The 23863-nt window shown below is 39.8% G+C and overlaps 2 protein-coding genes across 13 annotated transcripts in view; both read left to right on the forward strand.

Annotated features, from left to right (window-relative positions):
• LOC119005547 (focal adhesion kinase 1-like) overlaps nucleotides 1-23863 on the forward strand; it is a 62062-nt gene that overhangs the window by 28604 nt on the left and 9595 nt on the right. For 6 of the 12 annotated variants that reach the window (XM_037073284.1, XM_037073286.1, XM_037073285.1 and 3 more), the window contains 12 exons: nucleotides 1082-1102; nucleotides 2644-2741; nucleotides 3248-3332; nucleotides 3475-3575; nucleotides 4413-4528; nucleotides 5002-5102; nucleotides 5785-5874; nucleotides 6054-6258; nucleotides 13487-13598; nucleotides 19344-19421; nucleotides 20423-20611; nucleotides 21092-21217. In XM_037073284.1, the coding sequence (XP_036929179.1) occupies nucleotides 1082-1102; nucleotides 2644-2741; nucleotides 3248-3332; nucleotides 3475-3575; nucleotides 4413-4528; nucleotides 5002-5102; nucleotides 5785-5874; nucleotides 6054-6258; nucleotides 13487-13598; nucleotides 19344-19421; nucleotides 20423-20611; nucleotides 21092-21217 (1322 nt within the window). The remainder of the gene's footprint in view (nucleotides 1-1081; nucleotides 1103-2643; nucleotides 2742-3247; nucleotides 3333-3474; nucleotides 3576-4412; nucleotides 4529-5001; nucleotides 5103-5784; nucleotides 5875-6053; nucleotides 6259-13486; nucleotides 13599-19343; nucleotides 19422-20422; nucleotides 20612-21091; nucleotides 21218-23863) is intronic. The other 6 variants (XM_037073288.1, XM_037073290.1, XM_037073293.1 and 3 more) reach the window with 2 other exon arrangements.
• LOC119005550 (extensin-like) lies at nucleotides 14516-19210 on the forward strand. Its single transcript, XM_037073299.1, has one exon. It carries the CDS (start codon nucleotides 14866-14868, stop codon nucleotides 15856-15858), a length of 993 nt encoding a protein of 330 aa, XP_036929194.1. The 5' UTR covers nucleotides 14516-14865; the 3' UTR covers nucleotides 15859-19210.

Consider the following 23863-nt stretch of genomic DNA (forward strand, 5'->3'; position numbering starts at 1 on the left):
AGTAAACATGCAGAGGCCTGCTGTGCTGCTCTTGCTACCAAGTAGTGCCTGTTCACCACGTGTAGCACTGGTGCTCATATTTAGATTACTGCAACGCTAAGTGGTGATGCTACATGGGCAACATTTGGAGGCAGCGGAAATGGTTGGTAACACCTAAATGGAAAATGGAGCTTGGAAGTGAATTTTAAACCACCTCAAAATGTTGCTGGGATGTCATAAGCACATGTTGTTCCATGTAACCAAATGATAACATGGCTTTGCTTTTTGATCATTCATAAATGATAGCCTTCCACATAGAGTTGTCCTGTGGACAGTTGTAAACAGAGATAGTTTGCAAGATGTCCACACTGTTCAATGAATGAACAAAAAAAATAAAACAAAATATCAGTCTTGACCTGTAACAATGCTATTTACTAGTCTGTTAAACATGTTGTATAATTTAAATTATTATTTTAAATTAAATGTATTCAGAAAATGACATGGATTTAACCTACAGGCAAAACACACTAACGGATCTATAATATTGTTATAATATAATTTTTTTTTATGATGAGGGACAGTTCAGACTTTTACCGACCATTTTAAGGTTTAGGCACAGCAAGGTGTTTTGGGCAGCACTTGCAGAATGAATGTGAAATCCATTTTGGGAGCATAAAACCTTAAACTGTGTAGTTGTTGTTGGTCCTCAGTGGACTCATTTAGCAAGTTTAATCATTAAGCTTTTTGGGTGTTGTTTATTTATTATCTTCTTGTCTGACACAGGTGTGGTAATGATAGTAGTCCAAAATGTGAAATTGCATATTTGCACATATATTATTGAAAAATGCAAAGCATGCTTTTAGGGGAGGACCCCAATCCCCCGCCAAATACATACAAATAAGTAATCCACAAACCTATGGAAAACACTGTACTTTGGTTATACCTATAACTACATACATTACCTCTAACTTGGCTGCGTAGATATCACACCTACAATCTGGTAGTTAAATAACACATATGTTAAAGACTGCAGTAACAACAAATGGATCCCTGTACTCACAGCTAGTTATTTCTGTCTCCTATCACTAACCCATTTTCCCAGAATACTATGGACTAGATCAAGGTAATGATTGGAACGTACCATGAATCTGGATGTGTTGTGATGACACTTTGATTTTGGTGGTTGCTGTGACCCTTATTTTACGTTTGCTTGCAACTGTAAAATAAAATCCTGAATTTATTTCTGTATCTGTACCCCGTTGATTTGTGCCCCCCCTCCCCCTGTTGATGTGTGATATGCTTTCAGTTTTGGGGCTGAATTGATGATAGAGGGTCCCAGTTTTTTGACTAGGAGCTTATCATTAGTTAAAACTTAAGTTAAGCTTAAAGGTTTTTTGAAGTTCGTACAAAAGGTGCCTTTTAACAACTTCAGTTCAAAAAGATTTTATATGTCATTTTACCAGCCAAGTTGACTCAGCATGTTCCTTTTTACAACTTTGGCATGGAAGAGGAAGTGCAGCGAGAGGGAAGGGTTTAAATAGATGCATATATATATGTACCGTATATTTTAAACCCAAACCACTAACAAACAGGGTAGTCCCACTCCATTGTTTAACCATGATGATCGACTTTTTAAAGATCAGGTTACATGGGCTGACATTCAGAGGCAGGGCACGCAGGCTTTCATTATGGCCGACTGTATGTTGCAGCCACATTTAGTTCTTTTCCCTCCACAGACATTACATTGCCAAGAATAGGCATCTCTGAATGTCGCCCATGTTATTAACATGCATCCGGGCATTTCACAAACTGTTTGAAAGAGAAGTCAGAAATTTGTCAACTACTGTATACTTGTAGTGCCATCATATACTGTTTTCATTTGCTGATTAAATGGACAAAGTCAGGTCAACAGTGCCATGCCACTCAGGCAAAGCAAACCAACAGCCAATCAACAGCCAACTAGTCACAGACCAAGAGAATTAACTGATTATAGTGACAGAGATACAAACAAATATCAAACTGTTTCTATATCAGCCTGTGAGCTACGAATCCCTGCCACAATCCACCTGACTTTATCCATATAGTATTTGATTTAATGTCCATAAATACATCAAGTGTTACTGGCTGTCATTTGTCTGCATCACATGGCATGTCTGGCTGTGGTTTGCTGATGCTGTTGTTGCATGCTGTTGACACTGAGCTATGCTGACTGCCATAGAAACTAAGCTTGTCGGAGTAGGAAGTTGGTGCATTTTTATGAATCTGGAAATTTAGTAATTAAATTTGAATATTTCATAATAAAGTTTAATACTCCTTGCAAAGGTGGCACCAGGTATGAAATTGATACATTTGTTTTACACCGTAAGGCCATGTCTGAGATGTTTCCAGGTCTGTGTTTCTTTTAAACAGTAGCTGTGTCCTGTTTGTATATATTTTCTGGAAGAGTTGCTTCAAAATATTATAACGCACAGAATCAGTTGGACATTTTTCTGCAGATTTAAACAAACTGCGTGCACTGCTCAGCACTCTGACAAGCTTGGTAAATGCAAGGCCTGACTCTTAAGACGTGTATGTGTGGGCACTGATGTGTGTGTTTGTTTGTATCTGTTTCTGTATCTCTCTGTGTGTGCGTTCATGTCTGTGTCTGTGTTTATGCGTATCTAGCGCGGGACTATGAGATTCAGCGAGATCGTATTGAGTTGGGACGGTGCATAGGTGAGGGTCAGTTTGGAGATGTCCACCAAGGAGTCTACATCAGCCCGGTATGTAGTCTCATGCACACACAAGCTTTTGACCGTAGCTTTTTAGTAGCTTTAGATGTAAATAATCGGATTATTACAGCCTACTGTGACGATTCTTTACCTGTAAGGCCTTGACAAGTGGAAAAAATTCAAATCCATGCAAATTTTGGAGCTTTAAACCAATCACTCACATGACAGTTCTTTAGATAACAAATATGGTATTTCTTCTTGAATAAAGACCCAAAAAATCTGGCTTATCATACAAAGTCACTTTGAAGCTAAACTACAAAGACTAAACTAAACTTGAAGTCACATCAAAATAACTGCATGTATATTTATAATGGAAGAAAAGGATGGGATTGGCTCGCCACCCAATAGCTATGACATACTCAAACTCTGATAATATATTGTTATTAGGCATGCACAACCATATCTGATTTTGGTTTCCTGCCCGTTTGATGAATGTGTGTGTAGATGATTCTGTTGTAAAGCTCATTATGTCGTTCACCTGGATGTGTTTCCTGCAGGAGAACCCTGCCCTGTCGGTGGCAGTCAAGACATGCAAGAACTCCACGTCGGACAGCGTCAGGGAAAAGTTTCTCCAAGAAGCATGTAAGTTCTCCTGTGTGTGTGTGTGTGTGTGTGTGTGTGTGTGTGTGTGTGTGTGTTTGTGCGTGTGTGTTACAGAATAGCCTTTTTAGGACAGAAAAAAACTTGCAAACTGACCTCTGCCTGACCTTTTCGTTCCCTGCAGTGACTATGCGTCAGTTTGACCACCCCCACATTGTGAAGCTGATGGGAGTCATCACTGAGAATCCAGTGTGGATCATCATGGAGCTCTGCACATTAGGAGAGGTAGGACACTGATAAGAATTTTGATATGGGTGTACAGTATCTGTTTTCTAAACAGATGTGTGCCTGTGTTCAGGCACAATGATAAGGCATCATAGAAAGGCTTGTCCAGAACCTATGGCTCATTTTTTATTTGTTTCAAAAAAATATGTATTGTAATCAATTCAAAAGTATTGATGTAAATGTATAAACATACCATCTGCATTGGAAACACTCTTTAATGACTTTGAGGATCTTCAGCTCATAATCTAGAGCTCATTCTGTGTTGGTGAAGCATTCTGAGCTGTGTTGACTGGAAGCTTTGGTAAACAGTATCCTCCTTTGTTGTGTAGCACTCAATAATATAATCATTTCCTGAAAATGTAATAAAATGTGCACCATCTCTCATTGAAAATGTAATAAGGTCCAATAATGTAATAAAATGTCCTGACTGATATTGCAGCACAACATTTTTGTCAATGTTTTAGTACCTTTTTTTCAATACTGATAATGTAATGTATCAACGTTTAACATTATTGGTAAAATCATATTACAATATAATTTTAGTACATTAGTGGTCAAGTTATTGCACTATTGGATTTCACTATATCTTCAGTTAAGTTTGAGCATTATTACATTTTCAGGAAATCGTGACAGTATTGGGTGCGACAGTTCTTAATTTCTCCTCACATAGTTCTAGTCTGATGTTTCTTTTCAGACATCTTTTAAGTAACTATTGCTATTGTTGCACTGTGTTCCTCTCTGTCTTTCTGCCTTTCTGCAATTTTTCATGGTCAAAATTGTTGTTCTCTCCCCATAATCCCCCTTTTCTGACTGGTTTTTCTTCTCTGTTATCTACAGTTACGGTCATTTCTCCAGGTGAGGAAGTACAGTCTGGACCTCGCCAGTCTCATCTTGTACTCATATCAGCTCAGTACAGCACTGGCATACCTGGAGAGCAAACGCTTTGTACACAGGTAGGCACAATGGTTACTCGCAAATATGGTGTACCAGAACATTATGTACAATGATAAATGCTCATAATCTACAACAAAATAAGTAGCTGTGGCCAGATGACATTGTTTCTGAAGAAGTGATTTCACTGACAAGGTAATTGTTTCCGAATTATCATGTATAATGATCTGGGGCAGTGGGACATCGAAAAATATTATATATAGTAAATGATATATTTAATGTAAACTCAGCCAGGTGGTTCACCATCTGGAAATGATTTTTGTCGAGGTAAAAAGAGACATATGGTGATCAAGCAACAAAAATGTTGTTACTAACTTCTCATATACATTCTGGCTGATCCTTAAGACCGAATAAGGGGTGCCAGCCTTCATGATAGATATAAATTATTACCTCATGTGACAGGTGTCCACTCAAGTAGAATAACAGAATTAAATGTTGAAGAATCTGAGACTCATTTTGGTTTTGTCCTCCTCAGGGACATCGCAGCACGCAACGTGTTGGTGTCTACAGTCGACTGTGTAAAACTGGGGGACTTTGGTTTGTCACGATACATGGAAGATAGCTCTTACTACAAAGGTAAATAAAACAACTTTATATGTGCACAGTAGCTGTGATTATTAAATAGATACACCTTGATTTCACAAAGAGTTTTTCACTCGCTTGCATTTCTCAAAAAAGAGTTAATTTGCTTAATGAGAGATGAAAATCGTTTCTTACATGGTTAACATTTAACATAGATGACTCGACTCACTCAGAGCTGATCAGCTGTTTTTGCTGTGAGAAAAGAAGAAGCTCTGTTCACTGTGGGCAACTTCTAGAATATTCCCTTAAGATTCCCAGATTAATTCTCTCCTAGAGCGCCAAGGTGAATGGTTTTCTTTCCACTTTATTTTTCTTACCTCTGCTTTATTATCTCTAGTTTATTACAGCCCTGCATAATGTAGCCTCTGCCACAAATTCTCACATAACTACACTTTGCATAGCCTAGTTTTGTCCTCTCAAAATCAGATGATGGAAACACTGATGGCCTTTTTTTTTTTTTTTTTTTTAACTTTTTCGCTTTTATTTTATAAGATTTAAAAAAAAATGCTTAACTTTGCTTGACAACAACCCAGTTGGCGTTCCCATGAATGCACACTTCACTGTCTCCTTTTAACTTTCTTTGGTCTTTCATAACACATGGAGGAAAGCAACATTATTATTCATGGTCTTGACACAAACGGAGCACAGCTGAGTTCTCCTGATCCCTGTTTTTCAGCATCTAAAGGCAAACTTCCTATTAAATGGATGGCTCCAGAATCCATCAACTTCAGACGGTTTACCACAGCCAGTGACGTCTGGATGTTTGGTAAGTTTAAGTCTGGTTGTGTTCTTTCTTTCTTCATTTCGATGTCAGCCCTGTCTGTGTCTAATGATTTGTTTTTGTTACGGCAAAAAGGTTTTTGGTATCAGCCTCTGTTTCGTTAGGAGCCTTTAGGTTGCTGTTTCATAGTGAGTGACTTTCTCCATTTTTCTGTCCTTCCCTAGGAGTCTGTATGTGGGAGATCTTAATGTTCGGCATCAAGCCTTTCCAGGGTGTGAAAAACAATGATGTCATTGGCAGGATAGAGAACGGCGAGCGCCTGGCTATGCCCCCTCAGTGCCCTCCTACTCTCTACAGCTTGATGACAAAGTGTTGGTCGTATGATCCCAGCAAGAGGCCGCGCTTCACTGAACTCAAAACACAACTGAGGTACCTAATGGAGTGTGGTTTGAGTGTTTGTGTGTGTGCGTGTGTGTGTCTCTCTCTGTAGGTGTGAGCCATTTGGGGTCCGGTGTGTTGCTCAAGGATACTTTGACATATAGGCGAGAGGTGCTCTGCCTCTGGAGTGTTAGTAGTTTAGATAAAGCGCCACAACAAATAATATTTTCTAGATGAAGTGTTTGCTTGCACCTTCCTAACAGCAGGTGTCACTGTCTGTCTGCTCAACTCATCTTCTTAGATTATCAGGATTAATACAGCAACTGTTATATATTTAGAAATTAAGCCACATACTTTAGTTTTTGTTTTTGTCTGCTTGCTAAACATCAGACCAGAATAAACCAATACTGAAGAATGTACTGGACAAGAGTATCCGATCTCTGTAGACTATTTCTGTCAAATACAGGCCTGTAAGCAGAAAGAAGGTGATTTTATCCTGTTGATAAAACATCTATGCTCCTTCTTATCCTCATCAAGTGGATCATTTTACTACCTTGGAAGGAGGGTGCCTTTTGTGTGCTGTGATCTGGATTAAATTACTACATTAATTTTTCATTTTTAATAACGGACATTGAGGCTTCCCGCCGAGGAAATAATTTCCTGAGCAATAACCTATCAAGATTTCACATCAGTGTCACTCCAAAATCAATTCTAGGGATAACAATGTGCTGTCATTTTCGACAAATTTTAATATCTTTTGACTGCTGTGTCTTATATACTGCAGAACTATTTGGACATCGTTGAGCTAAGGGTGTTTCGCTTTTCACATCATGTTGCAGGGTTCTCCCCAGACGCTGTTCCACCGTCTGGGGAGAACCCTTGACAATGAGTATAGCAGCGCAGCACTATACTCATGTCAATGTTAACTGCTTTGGTGAGGGTGATGAGCAAGCATCCGTCTGTCCCCCGGCTGATTGGTCCCCCCCCATCCGACGAGAGTGAGCGAATAACTTGTGCCTCTACGCTAAAAATTTCTGGGGAGAACCCTGCTGTTAGATTTGCAAATGTTCACCCTTGTAGAGTATCTATACAATACCCTCAGATTTAACATGTACATTGGCACTTTAACCTCATAGTCAGGAGAGCAGAGCCAAAACAAAACTGTCCAAACAGACTGCACTTCACATCCTGTTTGGGCTGATGACATTAATGCTGTCATGGTAACACGGGTGTGATGCTGACGGAGATAGATGAAATAAGACGTCTCAGTCACGCCTTGCTTCCTTGTTAAATGATAAATCACTGCTTTGTTACTCGCCTGGAGACAGAATTGCAAAGAGAGCGACCTTATCTACCAAGAGACAATATCTCGGGCATGTTGTAATCAGATAAGACAGAGCGTAGACAACGCTCTACGCAATTTAAAAACTCCCTGGGTAAGTCTCAGACTAAATCATCAGTGCGATTTTCCCCTTAAACATTTAAAGGGTCCAACCTATTCATGAGTCAATCCAATATCTGAGCAAGACAATTAATCATTTGTGAAATGTCTCATCAAAGGAAAAGACAAGAAACTGAACCAAAACTTTTAAATCCAATGAACATTGTGTCAGGTATCATCAGGTGTCAAGAGGAGAGGGAAATAAAGATTAGAACATGAAGTATTGAAGTATTTTCATTTTCTTTCCTCCTAGTGGTTCACAGGAAGGTAACAGGAGTAGAGTGTTTCTCACCCACCATGACTCAACCATTCATAATCATGCAGACATGAACAGACTTGTAGTTTATTGGAAGTGCTGCTTCAGCATCACCTCTGATGGGAAGATGGATTATAACACCATGAGTGAGTGCTGAAGCTTATTTGTGACACAGATTGTGTATCAATTCACATTAATTAAAGTGTGATGAACCGAAGGTGGAACATTTTTACACCAGTAAAACTTGATGTAATCATGTGCAAGACTTGTTCGCTCGCCTTTATTTCTTGAACATGACTTGTATAATATGTATTTCCAGATATAGGTAGTTTCTCAAATTTACTCAAAAAGCAGTTTCAACAAATAAACTGGGGACATTGTAGATTTTGAAGACTGGGTGCAAATGATTATGATAATTGATACTGTGGCACTCATGCAAAGAGTATCAGATACATAACATTCCTGGGATTTAAACCCATGTTCCATAGAAAGATGTTTTCAGTGTGTTTTGGTGTTCCACACGCATACTTGAAATGATCAGCTTACACACATTACAACCAGCATTGTTGTTGTTTTGGACTTTTTTTTTGTTGCAAGTTTCCAGCAGCATAGAGTCATAAGAGTAACATCATTGTTTTGTAACGTGCAAGTGTCAGAAAAAATACGCCCGCATCGACGAAAGGAAGTGATAAGCTCAGCGGTGTGATTCCACAGAATCAGGCAGTTTTTAACCGGTTCTTAACGACTCCCATCCCTAGTGCAGATTAATGCACCATTTATTATCTACCGCTGTATATCAGCATCAGATGATTGAATGTAATTTTGGTGCTTATTTAGATTAGCAGTGTTTTGAAAACTGCTATCAGTCATTTAATCTGAACGCACCACTTACTGTATCTGAGTGTGTGCAGTTAACACAAAGATAAGCACAAAATAGCACTTACAGGATAAGATGGAAGGTAGAAATTAGAGAACATTTACACAGCTGTTTTCATACATTTCTGTTCTTATTCAAACTAAATTCACTTGGAGAAGATTAGATGAAATGTGTTTAATTTGTGTACACATTCTACGTGTCATTGCTGTTGCTGACACAGTTTCCTCCCTCAGTCTCAATCACAAGAAGAACACTGTGAGTTTCAGCAGCACAGCGAGATGCCATCATTGTTTCCTTCAACGTGCACATTCTCTCTCCGTCTTTCTCTCTCTCTCACACAGAGAAACAGGAAAATAAGAGCACATATTTAACTCCTGTGGTTTTACGAGTCTACTTAAAACCAGCATGACTCACACCTTAAATTCCACCACCATTACACTTCCAAATCTCTCAAGGTCAGCTTCCCTCTCTCCCTCGCCCCCAAGTCGTGTTCCTCTTACACTCTCTTTGAATACTCTCCTCCTGACCTCGTTAACCTTATCATCATGTCCGGATCTCACTCTCGTATTTTGGCTGGGAGTAGCCTGACACACGTACAGTATTTTTGTGGTCGTATGTTTTAATGGTCTGAAACTCTGGTGAGGAAAATAACATGTAGACTGCATGTGAGTGCTAATCTGACACAATAAGTACATTTATTTTAATTGGCTATAATATGTCCACATGAAGAAGAAATGGTGAGGAACCCTTGATGTGCCTCATCCAGTGTCTTGGAAACCAAGTCAATATTGACCATGTAAACTGTGGTCACTGGCTATTAATAGGGGAAAGTCATGCCATATAAGGTTATGTAGTTTGGTTTACTTTCGGTCTGGCTGGCTTTTATATCATAATATCAATTATAGGTCCCTACTGCCAAATATGCAGCTCTCAGCTACTACTACAGTTTTCCTAGACGGCAGACCAACATGAGTGTGTGTGCATGTGTGTGCGTGTGTGTTTACACAGTGGGCAGCTGCCAGGAGGTACAGCTTTCCAAAGAACAGAGAGGGAGAAAGAGAGAGAGAGAGAACAGAGAATGAAAGAAGGAGGGGAAAATGAGAACAGAACTACAACGCTGCTGTGTTCCCCTGGTTGAGGTTCGCAGACCGAGGCTCCTAGCTCTCACATCATATTATCCTGATTGTGAATTCTGAGTGTGGTGAAGGATTGTAGCCTGTAGTCTGGAGGGGTTTTGTTTAGCAGCAGAGCATATTTGAGACATCCTGCCAGGAGTAGTGGGCTTTATCCTTTAAGCATTGCTGGGATCTTTTGTAGGCATTCATGTTGGCCTTCAGAAGCGTATCAGTGCCGAGTGCCAACAGCCCATCTTCTTTTTAGTGTCTTTTCTCCAATAAGGACTTAACTGGATCTGCTTTGGTGCTATTGGATTGACCTGTTCTTAAGGTAAAGTATTGCGTCTTCAGGCTTTTTAAATGTCAGCCAATGATAGACTGAATAGTTTATTTTTCCCAAGTGGGCTGGATTCAGTTGATGCTGTTTTGAAGAAGCCATTTTGTGTGCCCCTTAAACATGTTTGGTTGTTTTTAGTTTCTTTGCATGTCCTACCTGAAGGATTTATTGATATTTTTAATCAAGACTGTCTGTAAACAATACTCATATGCACATCTGTTTATTGAAACAGTTATTTGTCGCTGCAATTGTTCATCCTGTTCAAACTGGCTTCAAACAGATCTCCTCAGTGAAAGTCATGGAAAACGAAATCCTCAGTACTCATTCTGAAGTTCAGCTGCAGTTACACTGAGGCTTCAGCAGCTTCAGCAAAATTACAGTTGGTTTGTTTTCACAGATAACATATTTCCTTGCTGCAGTGGTGGGACAGGAACACAACATTGTATCAGAGCAAAGAATGGCACTAGCCCAACTGGACCCTCGAATGATGGATTAGGAATCAGCCTCTGTGCCCTCATACAATCCATCAACTGGTCAGATTTTGTTGAAATAGTTGTTTTGTTTTGTTGATATTGATATGAGAACCTGCCCTTGTGATAGCTTAAACAAATACCTTAAAGAAAGCTGTCACTCCAAAGTGCTGGGTTGACATCTTTGAAGCTAGATACCTAAATCTCAGTTTCCATCAGGTTTGGTTTTACAGATGAGAAATACGTGACATTACAGCAGGGCATCGCTAAAAAGTCCAAGATTGTGCTTTGAGCCCAGCCTGAGTGAATAAACGAAACTGGCCTTGTTATTACAGGTGGTGGTGTGGGGTAGGTCGGAGGCAGAGATGGGCTATGTTGATGTTGCCAGGTGATGATATCGTCATCACACGTATTTATACATGATGTCATTTACAGTTGAATTGTGATGCAGCGTTGGCAGATTCATTCATGACTGGTTGCATTTGGATCAAATGACTTGGCTTATTAAATAGACATGAAACATAAAGACCAGGGACACAAACTTACAATAAAAACAGAGAATGGACATTTTAAAAGCAGTTGGAGCCTCAAATTACAAACAAATTACTTTGACACAAACCAGTGTTTGTTTTAAACTTGTCCTTATTTGTTTAACTCATAAGATCCGGACAGTTGGGTACAAAAAAAAAAGGCGTTACTACAGAGAACTTTTAGATGAAACTGTGTATGTTTAATTCTTTGTACAGAAATAATCTCGTACCTATTACTTGATAAAATGATCAGGTTAAAACAAATTTACAGGTTTGTTTAAGAGGAAGCTCGAGAGGAATATTAACTTTAAACCAAGCAAAAAGATTTTAAAAAACAATGAAAAGGAGAACATTTTGTTGAAATACAGAATAAGAATGATATTCAAAGCAGAAATCCATTTACATAAAATCTTTTATCATCACTTTCATGTTTCAAGTAAAAGATGGTTGGTGGTTTGAATCTACTATTAGTCTACACTGTTTATCCAGTGATTTATATTGAGATGATCATTAAACACTTAAGACTATGAAAAACTGCCAGTGATTCCTCTACAAGGCAAATCGAGTATATAACTGAAAGTTACATTTTACAAATACAAAGATGAAACCAAAACAAACAATATTCTAAGAAAAAAAATCTTGCATATCTTAAAGTCAAACTGAATCAATACATGATTTTTCTATTTTTTGGATCATCATAGAAAATATGGAATGATGGCATTCTGTAATCCAAATGAATGCACTGTGATGAGAAGGTCAAGACCTGATGGACGACTGACTCCAACAGGTGCAAACACAAACACAGCAGGAGACAACAGAACAGGAGGGCAGTGGTGTTTCTAGAAATAGCTCTTACCCTTGTTGAGAGGGTAGAAAGAGTGTGTGTGACTTGATTTGTCCAACCACTCCGTTTGCAGTTTTGTGGAGCTGTCCACTCCACAGCAGCAGCTCTTTCCTTTGGGAATCTGGCTTTGGTTGAGCAGCAGTTTTCCCAGGGAACAGGTCAGTAAGGATAATTTTAGTGCGTGTGGTATGTTTGGCTACATTGGACTAAAAAATGTTGGGTTTGGGGGGTGTGGGACGCTGTTCAGCCTCCAAGTCAATTTGCTCTGAAGCAATATTACCCAAAGATTTACTGTTTTGTTTTGCCTGATGCAGCAAAGAGATGGCATCAGTGGTTAATGTGAGTATACAGTGGAGGGTCAAAGTGTTACTGAAGATCTGTTGAAATTTAACAGCTGATTTGGTTTCCAAACATCTGAAGTTGGTTCTTTCAGTTTTATTGTACAACACTTTGGTCAGCTGTTGTTGAATTTAAATGTGCTTTATAAATTAAATGTGATTGATTGATTGAATGTTACTGGGAGTGACTTGAGTGTTCTGGGATGAAGTATACCAGTAGAAAGAGAATGAGCAATAAGACGTTTCATTACAAAATGGAATTTGTTTTTCTTAGGACTTAGTTTGTGTTTGGACGCTCTGTTTTCTTCACATTTCTTAAGGGATATTTTTCTAAAACTAGCAAGACCTGTTTCAATATCAGGATCAAATAGACATCACGCTCATTTGGCTGGTTAATTTCTGAAATTATTCACTTTATACCAACAAACCAAGAGATAATGTACAACAATAATCAATATAATACAGAGTTTGTAAAGTGTTGAAAGTTTGGAACAGAATCTAAAATAATTAGAATATAATTCTTGAAGATTGCTTGATTCTCAATATTATCTGCAGTTGTCATATTTGTTGTCTCCTGGCTTCGAATGAAAGAAGAATTGAATAATCATGATCAGAACATACAATCACAGTTGACAAGAACAGCTGCTAAAATTAATCAAGCGGAATTGAAAAATATACATTAATGTGGTTAATAAAATGTGGTTATAAAATAATTCTGTAAACTCTATTTTCTGCAATTGCGTTATAGTAACAATTTATGTGTGATGATAAAGGCTTCAAGGGTCTGGAAAGTGTTGGTTCAGGTTCCTTGAAAGTGCTTGAAAAGTGCCTGAATCTGTACTCGGTCTGAACAAACCCTTGATAATAAAGTCTAGTGTGTGATGCAAAATGTTCATGTGGGGTGTAGGTGTCGACAGACACAACAATGGAAAATGAGTGAATATAATCTGTATTTAGCTACTTATTGACAGTATCATTCATCACTTTTTGTATTGCCGCACAGTGCCTAATTAGGTAACGTGACAGTTCAGCAGAGATGGATTAAATACAAATGTTTTCCTTTTTTTGCAGCACTATATTAGAGGAGGAGAAGCTCCAGCAAAAGGAGAGGAGCAGGATGGAGATGAGGAGACAGGTCACTGTTTCGTGGGACTCCGGAGGGTCTGATGAAGCTCCACCAAAAGTAAGGCGCTGCTATGCCACATGTGTGTGTGTCTCTGTCTGTCTGCCTGTTTATGTTTGTATGAGCACAACAGGTGTAGTAATAAAGAGTTTCTGTTGTGTTTGTGCAGTCTGCAATGAGACACCCTGATCATTGCAAGTCCCGTGCACACTTGAATTAGAGAGTGCAGCTCCTCTGATTGGCTCTTATATGGAGTTTGTGAAATATGTGCTGATCTCTAATTTGCTGCATCACTATTGATATTTAATGCATTGAAATGATTCAGCTGGTAGATGGTTTGATTGTTTATAAGTTTGACTCTTTAAACGAAGAAGATTTCTGCTTGACCCTGTCGAGATGCTTATTGAAATCATTGTTAAAGTCAGTTGGCAAGTGGAGATTTCTCACTATGGCCATCAAGAAAAAACAAACATCAATTTGTTTATACTCTTGAATCCAATCCAGACTTCTCAATGGGAAAATGCCTCCATACCAGAAAAATCTGAGGCAAAAATGTACAGAAAGCTACAAGAAAGCAAATGTTTTGGGAGTTTTTGAATTTTGACAATTTTCAAACTTTTCTTCTTTTTTTTCATTGTGTGCTTGATTGATTCTTTCTTTGCATCTGAAAAGCAGCTTGTTTTTTATCATTGTGTAGTAATTTTTATGTGTCTTGTCTGTATTATTGTCCTATGGTGGGCAGGTTAAGGTTGATATTACAGTTACACCAGATTATAACATAAAGGACCCCCTGCTTTTGAGTTATATGCTCATGTAAGACCCTGACAATGACCCAACTCTTTCATAACTGCTAAGGAAATTAACAAAAACAAACACTGGTTTGTGTCAAAAAAACAAAATGAATGATTAGAACACATTTTCCAAACATTTTTCATACAACTGCTCCCTTCAAATCATTTTTGCAAGTCCATCAACCCCACCCCCGCTCCCACCTCTACTAGAACCATCCTACCTCACACCCTGTTGCCCCAGCTGCTGGCTGCTTCACCCTCACTTACTACCCCCATGCCCCTGCTGTTAGCATCTGCTAGCTGCTTCTGTGGGTTACAACTAAAGCCATATGTCTTGAGCAGTACCAAATGATTTAGACTTTTTTTTTTTAAACCTTTGGTGATGCAGTTGTCCTTTAGTGGGTGCTGCATTTGTTTCCTATAATTTACAAATACAGGTATTTTTTCAGAGGCACAGTACCTGTGGCTTTGGTTACAATCTTGCATTTTTCTGTCTGTGCTTTGGCTCATCCCTGCCTCTCTTACCTGCCTATTACATGTCTTTCTCTTTCATGATACCTTCTTTATTTCCATTTCTCCCTCCTCTACCTTTGTCTTTGTGTTTGCAGCCAAGCCGTCGTCCCTCCCTGCAGCCCACCTTCAGTCTGGATTGTCTGTCTGCTCCCTCTCCTCATCACCATTGCCATCCAAACCAGCGCTTTGCCTCACAGCTTTCCCTCTGCCTTGGAAACCCTCATCCTTCGTCTCCCTGCACCTCTTCTCACCTCCCCACTCCTCCACTCTACTCATCATCTATGCAACTTCCCCATCACTTTTCCTCTTCTCCCAATCCTCCATCAGCTCATCTTGAAAATAACATGTACTACAACAACACCAAGTTAAATCCTGAATCCAAAGCTCATCCCAGCTTTTTCCTACAGTCTAATGCTCACTTCTGTTCTCCATCTCACACCAGTTCAGACAGCCAGTCCAATGGCAGCTGCCCTCTGAAGACAAATCCCCCCGCGAAGTCAAACAATCCCCACCCCTGTCACTTTTCCACACTGCTCTCCCAATCTAGTCCTTACCTGAACACTCTGCCCTGTAGCATGTTAGACATTTGCCCCCACACCCTCAAAAACATCCAGCCCGAGTCAAATTCTAATCTTAAAACCCCACTCTTGCCAAGGTTTGACCCTGGCTGCCAAACTAATCCCAGTATCCCTCTACAACCGGACTCCAACCCCCGGCACCAAGTCCGTGCTCTGCAGTCATGTGGGAGGCCCCCGCTGGGCTCTCATGCCCCACTCATGCTTCCACACACAGAGAGAGTCCTTCAAGTTCCCTCTGCCTATAGTCTGTCTTCCACTAACCAACCACCTAGTCAACTGCCCAGCCACCCTGTAACTACATATCCACCTTTTCCCATCCCCTGCTTTGAAAGACCCATGTCCAGACCCCTGAAGGCAGGTTTTAAAGCTGTTTTGATAACTAAAACCAACCTGTTTGTCTTTATGAAAAAAAAAAAGTTGCAACACTCAGGATTGTAGCACCTTGAATAGATATCATGGAGGATTTAATGAGGAATTCCAGTATTTTTTTAACCTGGGTCCTTTATTCACACATGCTACTCTTAGTAAGTATGAATCATTTAGACTTACTGAATTACAAATCATTCAAACTTATTAATAAGTTTCGAACCAGCACTTTTAGTGGACGTTACTTTGACTACCAGAGTTGCCCCAAAGGATTATGTAGCAGCTATCACAGCTGTGTCATGGCTGCCAGCTGAAGTGATCTGCTCGATCAGTTGCAAAACCTTTGGCAAATATGAATCATTTAAAGAACAAAACATTTAAGTGTCGACTCCAGGCTTGAAAATACCACAGTTATAAACAGAAATTCCAGATTCAAAGATTTGAAAAACCAGATCAGGTCAGTCAGTCCTCTTGAACAATAAATAACATTATATTGAATTTTGATTTATTGTGGCTACTGGCTGTGAATATATTTCTGCCTCTTTTGAAACTGCAGGCTAGACTATTAACGTTTTGGGGGAAAAAAACATTCTTAGGTATCATCTATCCAGCACGATATGTTTCATCAGGACTGTATGTTCTGATTCTGAAGATTAGAAATTCAGCACAAACGGAATTCTATTGAGAGAAATAACCTTTCCAAAAGTTGCAACATTTTTTGATGCATGGCTTCAATATCATGTCAGACAAAACTCCATTCAGTCTTTGAATCATTCATTATAACTGAGTGCAGTGGCTGTAAATTACCCTGTTTAAATGTCACCTTGTTGGCGTGTCCTATCTGTGTTTGACATGCAGTTGAATGTGCTCTAACGTGATTGAATGCAGATACATGTGTCTGCGCCAGGCGTTGTGTTGATGTGTCCTCGGATTATTACACCCTATTTCTAGCCTGCTGAGGATTCCTTTCATAAACCCTAAATCCAGTTGGACCCGTATAACACACGTGGAGCTTAAATACAGTATGTCATAGATGAGCCAGATAAAGCAAATAGTCACATAATTGACAACAAAACATCTTGTGGTCAGCTTTTATATTGCACTGCAATTTCAGTGGAGTGGAGAGAGTTTAAAACAGATGTTAAACACATTTTTTACACTAGGTGGAACCCAAAGTCCAGAACTAATGTTGCCTTATGATAGAACAGCTTTCCCACTGCCCAGCTCCAGGGCTCAGCTGTGTCCAAAACGAAGCTTCAACATTGCCTAATTCAGTGTATTGTTATGATCGACTTCATATGCCAGTGGAGCTTATTATAAGAATATGTGAAGCATAGGTTTGAAACAGTTACTAAGAATACAAAGCCTGTCTCTCTTTAAGCCTGTTTATAAAGACCTGACTCCCATCACCTTGACCTAGCTGCTGGGTGCTAGCCAGTAGTAGTACACATGAGCTTGTTTTGGTCCGCGACCCTGTTTCTGGAATGGACGTTTAGTCCTTTCACTGAGCTGTAACATCACCCTGCCTCCCACATGCCCATTTGTTAAAGGCCAAGAGATTTTAAATATGAGTTTAGTAAGAAATCAGATGGAAAGATGGCAGTCTAGCTGTATAAGACTTACCTTCAGTCAGTCTTCTTCTTTTGGCTTTCAATTTAAATTCAGAATTCAGCTCATATCTGTGAGTCCTTCCTGCCACAGAGCATGTTTTCACTCCACTGTTTGGGAGTCAATGATTGTGCGAATTGTGTGAGTATGAAGAAGCATGATGTTAAAAAAAAAAAGAAAAAAAATCTTAACAACATTCCTGAAAGTCTTCGTGGAGTTATGCCAAGGCTCCTATGGCATTCATATCAAGCAAGTTTGTACAAAACAACAGCAAAAGTAGGCCTGCATTAAATAAGAGAGGTCGCATCACAATCAGTGTGTGTATAGGAGGGATGTAAGCAATCCAGCAAGCATTTCTCTCTCACTGCAAAGAATGTGTGAATGATAGTAGACAGGAGAGGAAGAGCGATGGCAGGTCGTCCACTGGTTGATTGATCAAAGATTGCATTGTTCTCGTGAACAGATTAAAAGAAAAGTATAAAATGTGTCGCCAAATTCACTTGGGCGGTTGTTAATTTAGCTGGGTGGCCACACATGAATTTTTGGGCCTATTTATTTATTAGTCTGGTCATTCTTATGTTCAAATATTCATTCAGAAGTCTTCAGATTTTACCAATATCTGCCTCACCCTGGTATGACTCTCCTGTGAACCTCATCTTCCAATTTGTCTGTCGTTCTGTCTTGTCTGTCTGTTGTTGTTGTGTTTTATCTTTCTATTTTTAAACTGGTTATTCCCAGGGAGAGGGGGGGTGAGAATCTCTTTGTGGCAGATCTAAACTTCTAAAACATAATTCTGTTCATGTTGAGCAACCTTGTGTCTCTCCATGTATGAGCATGTTCACAACATGCTGTACATTTCCCTCACGGAGAGTTGTTAAGCTCCTGTTTGTCTCGTCTTCAGTTTCTTTGTATTGTCTGCTTCTCTTTGTCCTCCCTACTTTTTCTTTCCTTGTCTTTCTCCTTCCTTCCATCCCTCCCTGTATTTCTTTGCTGTCTGTTTCCCTTCCTGTGTGTCTTTGTGTCTGTCTTGCTGGCGGAGGTGTGGTCCAGAGAGAGCTACTATGAGAGGCTGTGGAAGGTAGAGGTTACAACACTGTTGTGCTAGAAATGAGCTCTGTGTTAGAGAAGTTTAAATCATAAAGCAAGAGTGTCTCCAGTCATCCTAAGTGGGGAAACTGTTCATCTGCTTTCAGCAGCTTCATCACAACAAATCACTAGAACCAACAAGAGAGACAAGAAACAAGGCTGTGTGTTCACCAAGCACTTCTGTTTTTAGCAACTGGTGCCCAGCAAAGGAAGAGAAAAGAATCACGAGGAGTAATTGATTGGCTGTTTTGACTGTTCATTTAGCAGCAGCTTGGATTAAGCAGTTTAATTTCTCAGGAGAAAGTCCCTTGTTTTTCAGATTGAGAGCAGCAGAGCATCCCTTTTCCCCAAATGAGAGACCCCAGTGCTTTAAAGAGAGGTCTTTGGTGAACGTACGAATATAACACTTTACTCACCTGTATAACATCTAATCTAGTCGCCTGTAGTCCCCGACTATAACATAGTTCATACCGGTATTCTATGGGTGTTGATGTTTGTAATATAGGGATAGTAATTAGCACTAGTTTAACTAACAGCTTGCTGGACTTGCAGCCCAGTGGGTGCTCCTCGTTTTGATTGACAGCTAACCCAGCCACACAAACAGCTCCTGGAGGTTTGTGTGTTGATTGTCTGAATGACCTGGTGTCCCGTCTTGTCCAGTTTGTGTAAAAAAAGATGAACTACGATTGTAACATTATTTTTATTTTTCTCCCCTCTGTCTATTTATCGACTATCTCTCTCTCTCTCTCTCTCTCTCTCTCTCTCTCTCTCTCTCTCTCTCTCTCTCTCTCTCTCTCTCTCTCTCTCCCTCTCTCTCTCTCTCTTTTTCTCTCTGTTTTCTGTCTTTCTCTCTGTGTCTGTAGCCAAGTAGACCGGGCTATCCCAGTCCTCGCTCTAGTGAAGGTTTTTACCCCGGTTCCCAACATCCTGGACACTACCAGGTAAGCAGATAAACTCCACAGATTGCACAAGTCCATTGTTGTATAACTCTAATTAGAAGATGTTTGAAAAAAAATATGCAATTGTCTGCTGCAGATGGGATTTGGGTTGCAGTCAGACAAAGAAAGTGTATATGTGTAGCACATTTCTAAGGATAGAGGGTTTTGACTTGGCTTTTTCTTAAATTTGATTAAAAGGGGACCAAAAAAAGAATATTCTAGCACACACCAAGATACAATTGACTGGCAATAAGAACAGAGCGAATCTGGTGAATACATGCAAATACATGCGTAGACACTCCTTGTTGTCTTTAATGTAACTGTTAATTGTGTCGAACGTGTCCAGGTATGTTATGGAATATTGATGTTTTGGTTCACTGTGGTTTGCCCTGTATCGGCTGCTCCCAGCAGAGCAGCACTGCTGTACACAGGTTATCAGTTTGTTGTGATTCCAAGTGCATTAACACATATAGCATTTTAAATGATTGACTGGAACAAAGGATAAAAAATGAAAACAAAAACTGAAAGTATAGCAACCGTTTAAGAAAAAACTTAAAAGATAAAAATGGAAATTAACACAATTAACAGGTTAGAATATGGAATAACCGATCCAGTCTTGGTATTGGGTGCCAATACTGATGTGATTCACGTATCGGATATCAGACACATACACATACCAAGTGAGATTATATAGTCTGACTGATTGATTGATTGATTGACTGATTGATATGTATAGACTATTTGACTTACAGTTCAAATAAAATGTTTTGTAATACATTTAAATTTAATGTATGTCTATGTATTTTTTTTATTGAAGTGCTTTGTGGTTTACTACAGCCCTGTAAACTAACAAAAAAAGCTCTGGTATCAGTATCAGTATTGTCTAATACCAAATTTAGGTATTAGAATCGGATCGAAACTGAAAAGAAGTGCGTCTCTGAACACGAGATGGATCAGGATGTTGGAGAATTAATCCTTGTCATTTTCTCTTCCCCCTGGCTCAGATGGCGGGGTATCCCGGCCCTCACACCCTCCCGTCGGTGCCCAGCGCCCTGTACCCCCCACAGGCTACCATGCTGGAAACGCACCACGCACACACACACCCCCGCCACCATGTCCACACACACTCACACGCGCAGCACCTTCCCCAGCCACATGGACACGACATGGCGCTGTGGGGCTCTGTGATGGAGGTAGGAGACAGATTTTACACTCTTTTTACATACTCTCTCTCACACACAAACACACACGCATATATATTTGCACTTGAAGAGTCGGGAATGTTAAGTGAAAAGCAAAGCAATGTTGTTGCGGCACTCAGTCACATTCACAGGTAATTATACATTCGGTTGGTTTGGACTGGTAGACGATATCAACCCACCAATAAGAATTCCTTTGTCGCCTGGCAGCCTTTACAATAAGTATCACTGGAAAAAATTATTCCAGTCCACAAATATTTCAATGGAACACTTCATCAGCCATTATTTTTAGTGTGTCCGTCCATCGTCCCACGTCAGCCTCTCATCAGTCTGGTGTATGTGTCTGTGCTGTGTGCATGTTTCTTTTCATCTGTGACTGTGTGTGTGTGTGTGTGTGTGTGTGTGTGTCCCTTTTTTGGTGTGCATCTCTGTTGCTATGCTTGTCTTTTGTTGCATGTTTGTGTGTGTTTGTAGGACAGGGCAGTAGACATGCAGCAGTGTGTAGGTCCACAGTGCCTGTTAATGGAGGAACAGCTGATGATACAACAGCAGCAGATGGAGGAGGACCAGAGGTGGCTGGAGCAAGAGGAAAAGCTGCTGGTAACACACACAGCACGCACATAGTTAATACACACACAATACTAAGTCATGTGTAATATTTAGCTACTGTATTGACATGAGGAACCTGTTTATATTTCAGACACAGTTTTGCTTACACATTACAGCGACATTACAAAACAATAAATTGTGTGCATACACTGTACATATGCATGATAACAAAATATCACTGCAAAAACAGAATACAGAGAAACGGCAACATAATTCCCTGTTTTTATGATGTTTTTCTGCATGGTACAGTGTGTTATCATTAACTGTGGTGCAAAGCTGTCTTTTCATCTGCTGTGGTGAATGTTTTTTACTTGAGTGATGCATGTTTTTGTGTTTTTGTAAATTTGTTAATGGACTCTATGAAATTCAATGCAGTTAATACACATGATAAATGTAAAATCTGTAGTAATACTGATACTTATCCTCAGCCACAGTCCTTGATAAGAAAAGTTACTTTGGAAAACACTTTTAATGCATGAAACAGTTGATTTCATGACATGTTACTCTTTTCTTAGAATGACTATCATAGTGGTCTGTTGATGAGTGGAATTTAAATAAGAGTTTTCAGGGATCAGTCCAGAAACATGTCATTTTCATGTTCACCGCATGGCTGAGAATATCAATGATCTCCCTCTGAGTTTTACAAAATGAACTGTGGTTTTACGTCTTTTTTTTTTGTATTGACTCAAGTATGTTTTTTGCACAGTGACTCTTTTTTTACTTGTATCACTTGTCTCTGGTGCAAAGGCCACCTTAGTCCATTAAAAGAAGAGGAAGATTTATATATATTTTTTCAAAGATGAGAAAGGGAGTAAAAGAAAGACACATAAAAAATGATTCCTCACACTAGCAGACATACATTGATACCCAAAGGATAGTATATATGCCCAAATAGTCCCCAGTAAATTACATGGAATAAGAAGTGGATGGGTCACAAAGATAATCCAAATTAAGACCTACAACATTTGGTTACAAGGAAAAAACATTTTTAAATAATATATGTGTACACATACACTCCCCCAAAATATTTTTTTTCTAGTAAGTGTTCCTTACTTTCTATTTGGTAATTACCCCCTACCAGTGCCATCTCTCTGGGAGCAGTGGACTGCCAAGTAGTTATTCAGCAGTAGATTCATCACAACTTACTCTTACAGTAAAACTCACACGCTCAAAGATAAATAAACACAGTGTTTGTGATTGTTGAGTATGAAAAGTGTTACTTCTGATGGACAGAACTTCTAACATGAGGGGTGGAGGGAGTAGGAGGAGGAGGAGGAGGAGGAGGAACGCTTTATGTAGGATGCATATTTCTGTGAACACTGATTGAAGGAGCTGTTTGGGGTTTTTGCTCAAGAATTTTATTGTGCATGCACGTGTGTGTGTGTCTGTCTGTCTGCGTGCGTGCGTGTTCCTGTGCATGTGTGTGTTTTTGTGAGTTTCTAGGCAGGTGTGGCCTGTGTGAATTCCAAGCTAATGATAGGCTTAGGGAATCTGACAGCCCAGTCAACAGACTGTCTTTGACCCACAACCACTAACTGACAACACACGAGATTACTGAAAAGCGTGTGTGTGTGTGTGTGTGTGTGTGTGTGTGTGTGTGTGTGTGTGTGTGTGTGTGTGTGTGTGTGTGTGTGTGTGTGTGTGTGTTGGCAGGTTTTTATAACCCTGTCACTTCAGGGAGGGGCAAGAGAGGGAGGAGAAAAGGAAGAATGGTTTGGGAAAGAAGGGGAGACATGCTCGCTACACTGACGTTTTTTTGGCAGCGTCTCCCTCCCTCTTCCTCCTCCTTCTCCTCCTCCTCCTCCTCCTCTCCTTCCCTCTCCCTGTGCGTCAGACTCAGATATAAGTGTGCTAGAGGCAGGAAGCTGGAGTTGAATCTGAATTCTTGTCTTGATGAAAATGCTGGCACAGACAAGGATATGGGCTCCTAGGCAGACAGACAGGAAAACACTTAGACAGAGGTAAAGAAAGAGATTCAACAAGATCAGGACCAGATAGCATCACAGACATAACACCTCAAACAACTCGGACACAAACGTTTCATCTAACAAGTTTGATGAACTCAATGGCAATGCTGGTCTTCAAGTCCTGTCTTGGAAAACTGGTAGGCAAGCGCCGTGTGTGTGTGTAGTGGTGTTGGGTTGTGGTTTTTGTAGCTTTGTTTGCGGGCAGCAGTGCACTTCGGGGTCAGGTGTCTCTAAAACTGTGAAAAGTTGTGCTCAAGTGTAAAGAGTCCTGAAGCTTTGAGCAGTGTGTTTCTGTTTTTATTTGAAATCTCGTGCCGAGATGCAGTTGGATGCATTGGTTGATGAATTTTTATTGGTTTGAGCTTCACTGCTGTGATGGCATCATTAATGTCTTCATTCTCATATTCATTTTAGGACTTGAGATAAAACTTGGATTGGGAGATTTGTTGCTTAAATAGATCGCAGTAAAAACTGTTATTCGCCTACAAAATATAAAGTGCTAATTCTCATTCATTACTGAAATGACTGTATGTGGTAATCTAATCAGTAAATCTACAGGTTGTAGTAACTGAGTTTGCACCACATAATACAAAGTCTGTCTGACAAGAGCATGGGATATACTTTATAGCTGCTGGCATGCCATTAAAAAGGGATTTGTCTCAGAGTTTAT

The sequence above is a fragment of the Acanthopagrus latus genome, chromosome 17 (assembly GCF_904848185.1).
Source record: "Acanthopagrus latus isolate v.2019 chromosome 17, fAcaLat1.1, whole genome shotgun sequence".
Lineage (NCBI taxonomy): Eukaryota > Metazoa > Chordata > Actinopteri > Spariformes > Sparidae > Acanthopagrus > Acanthopagrus latus.

Bases quoted from the DNA above. Each gene is read 5' to 3' on its own strand.
- LOC119005550 (XM_037073299.1), top strand. From the start codon at position 14,866: ATGTCTTTCTCTTTCATGATACCTTCTTTATTTCCATTTCTCCCTCCT.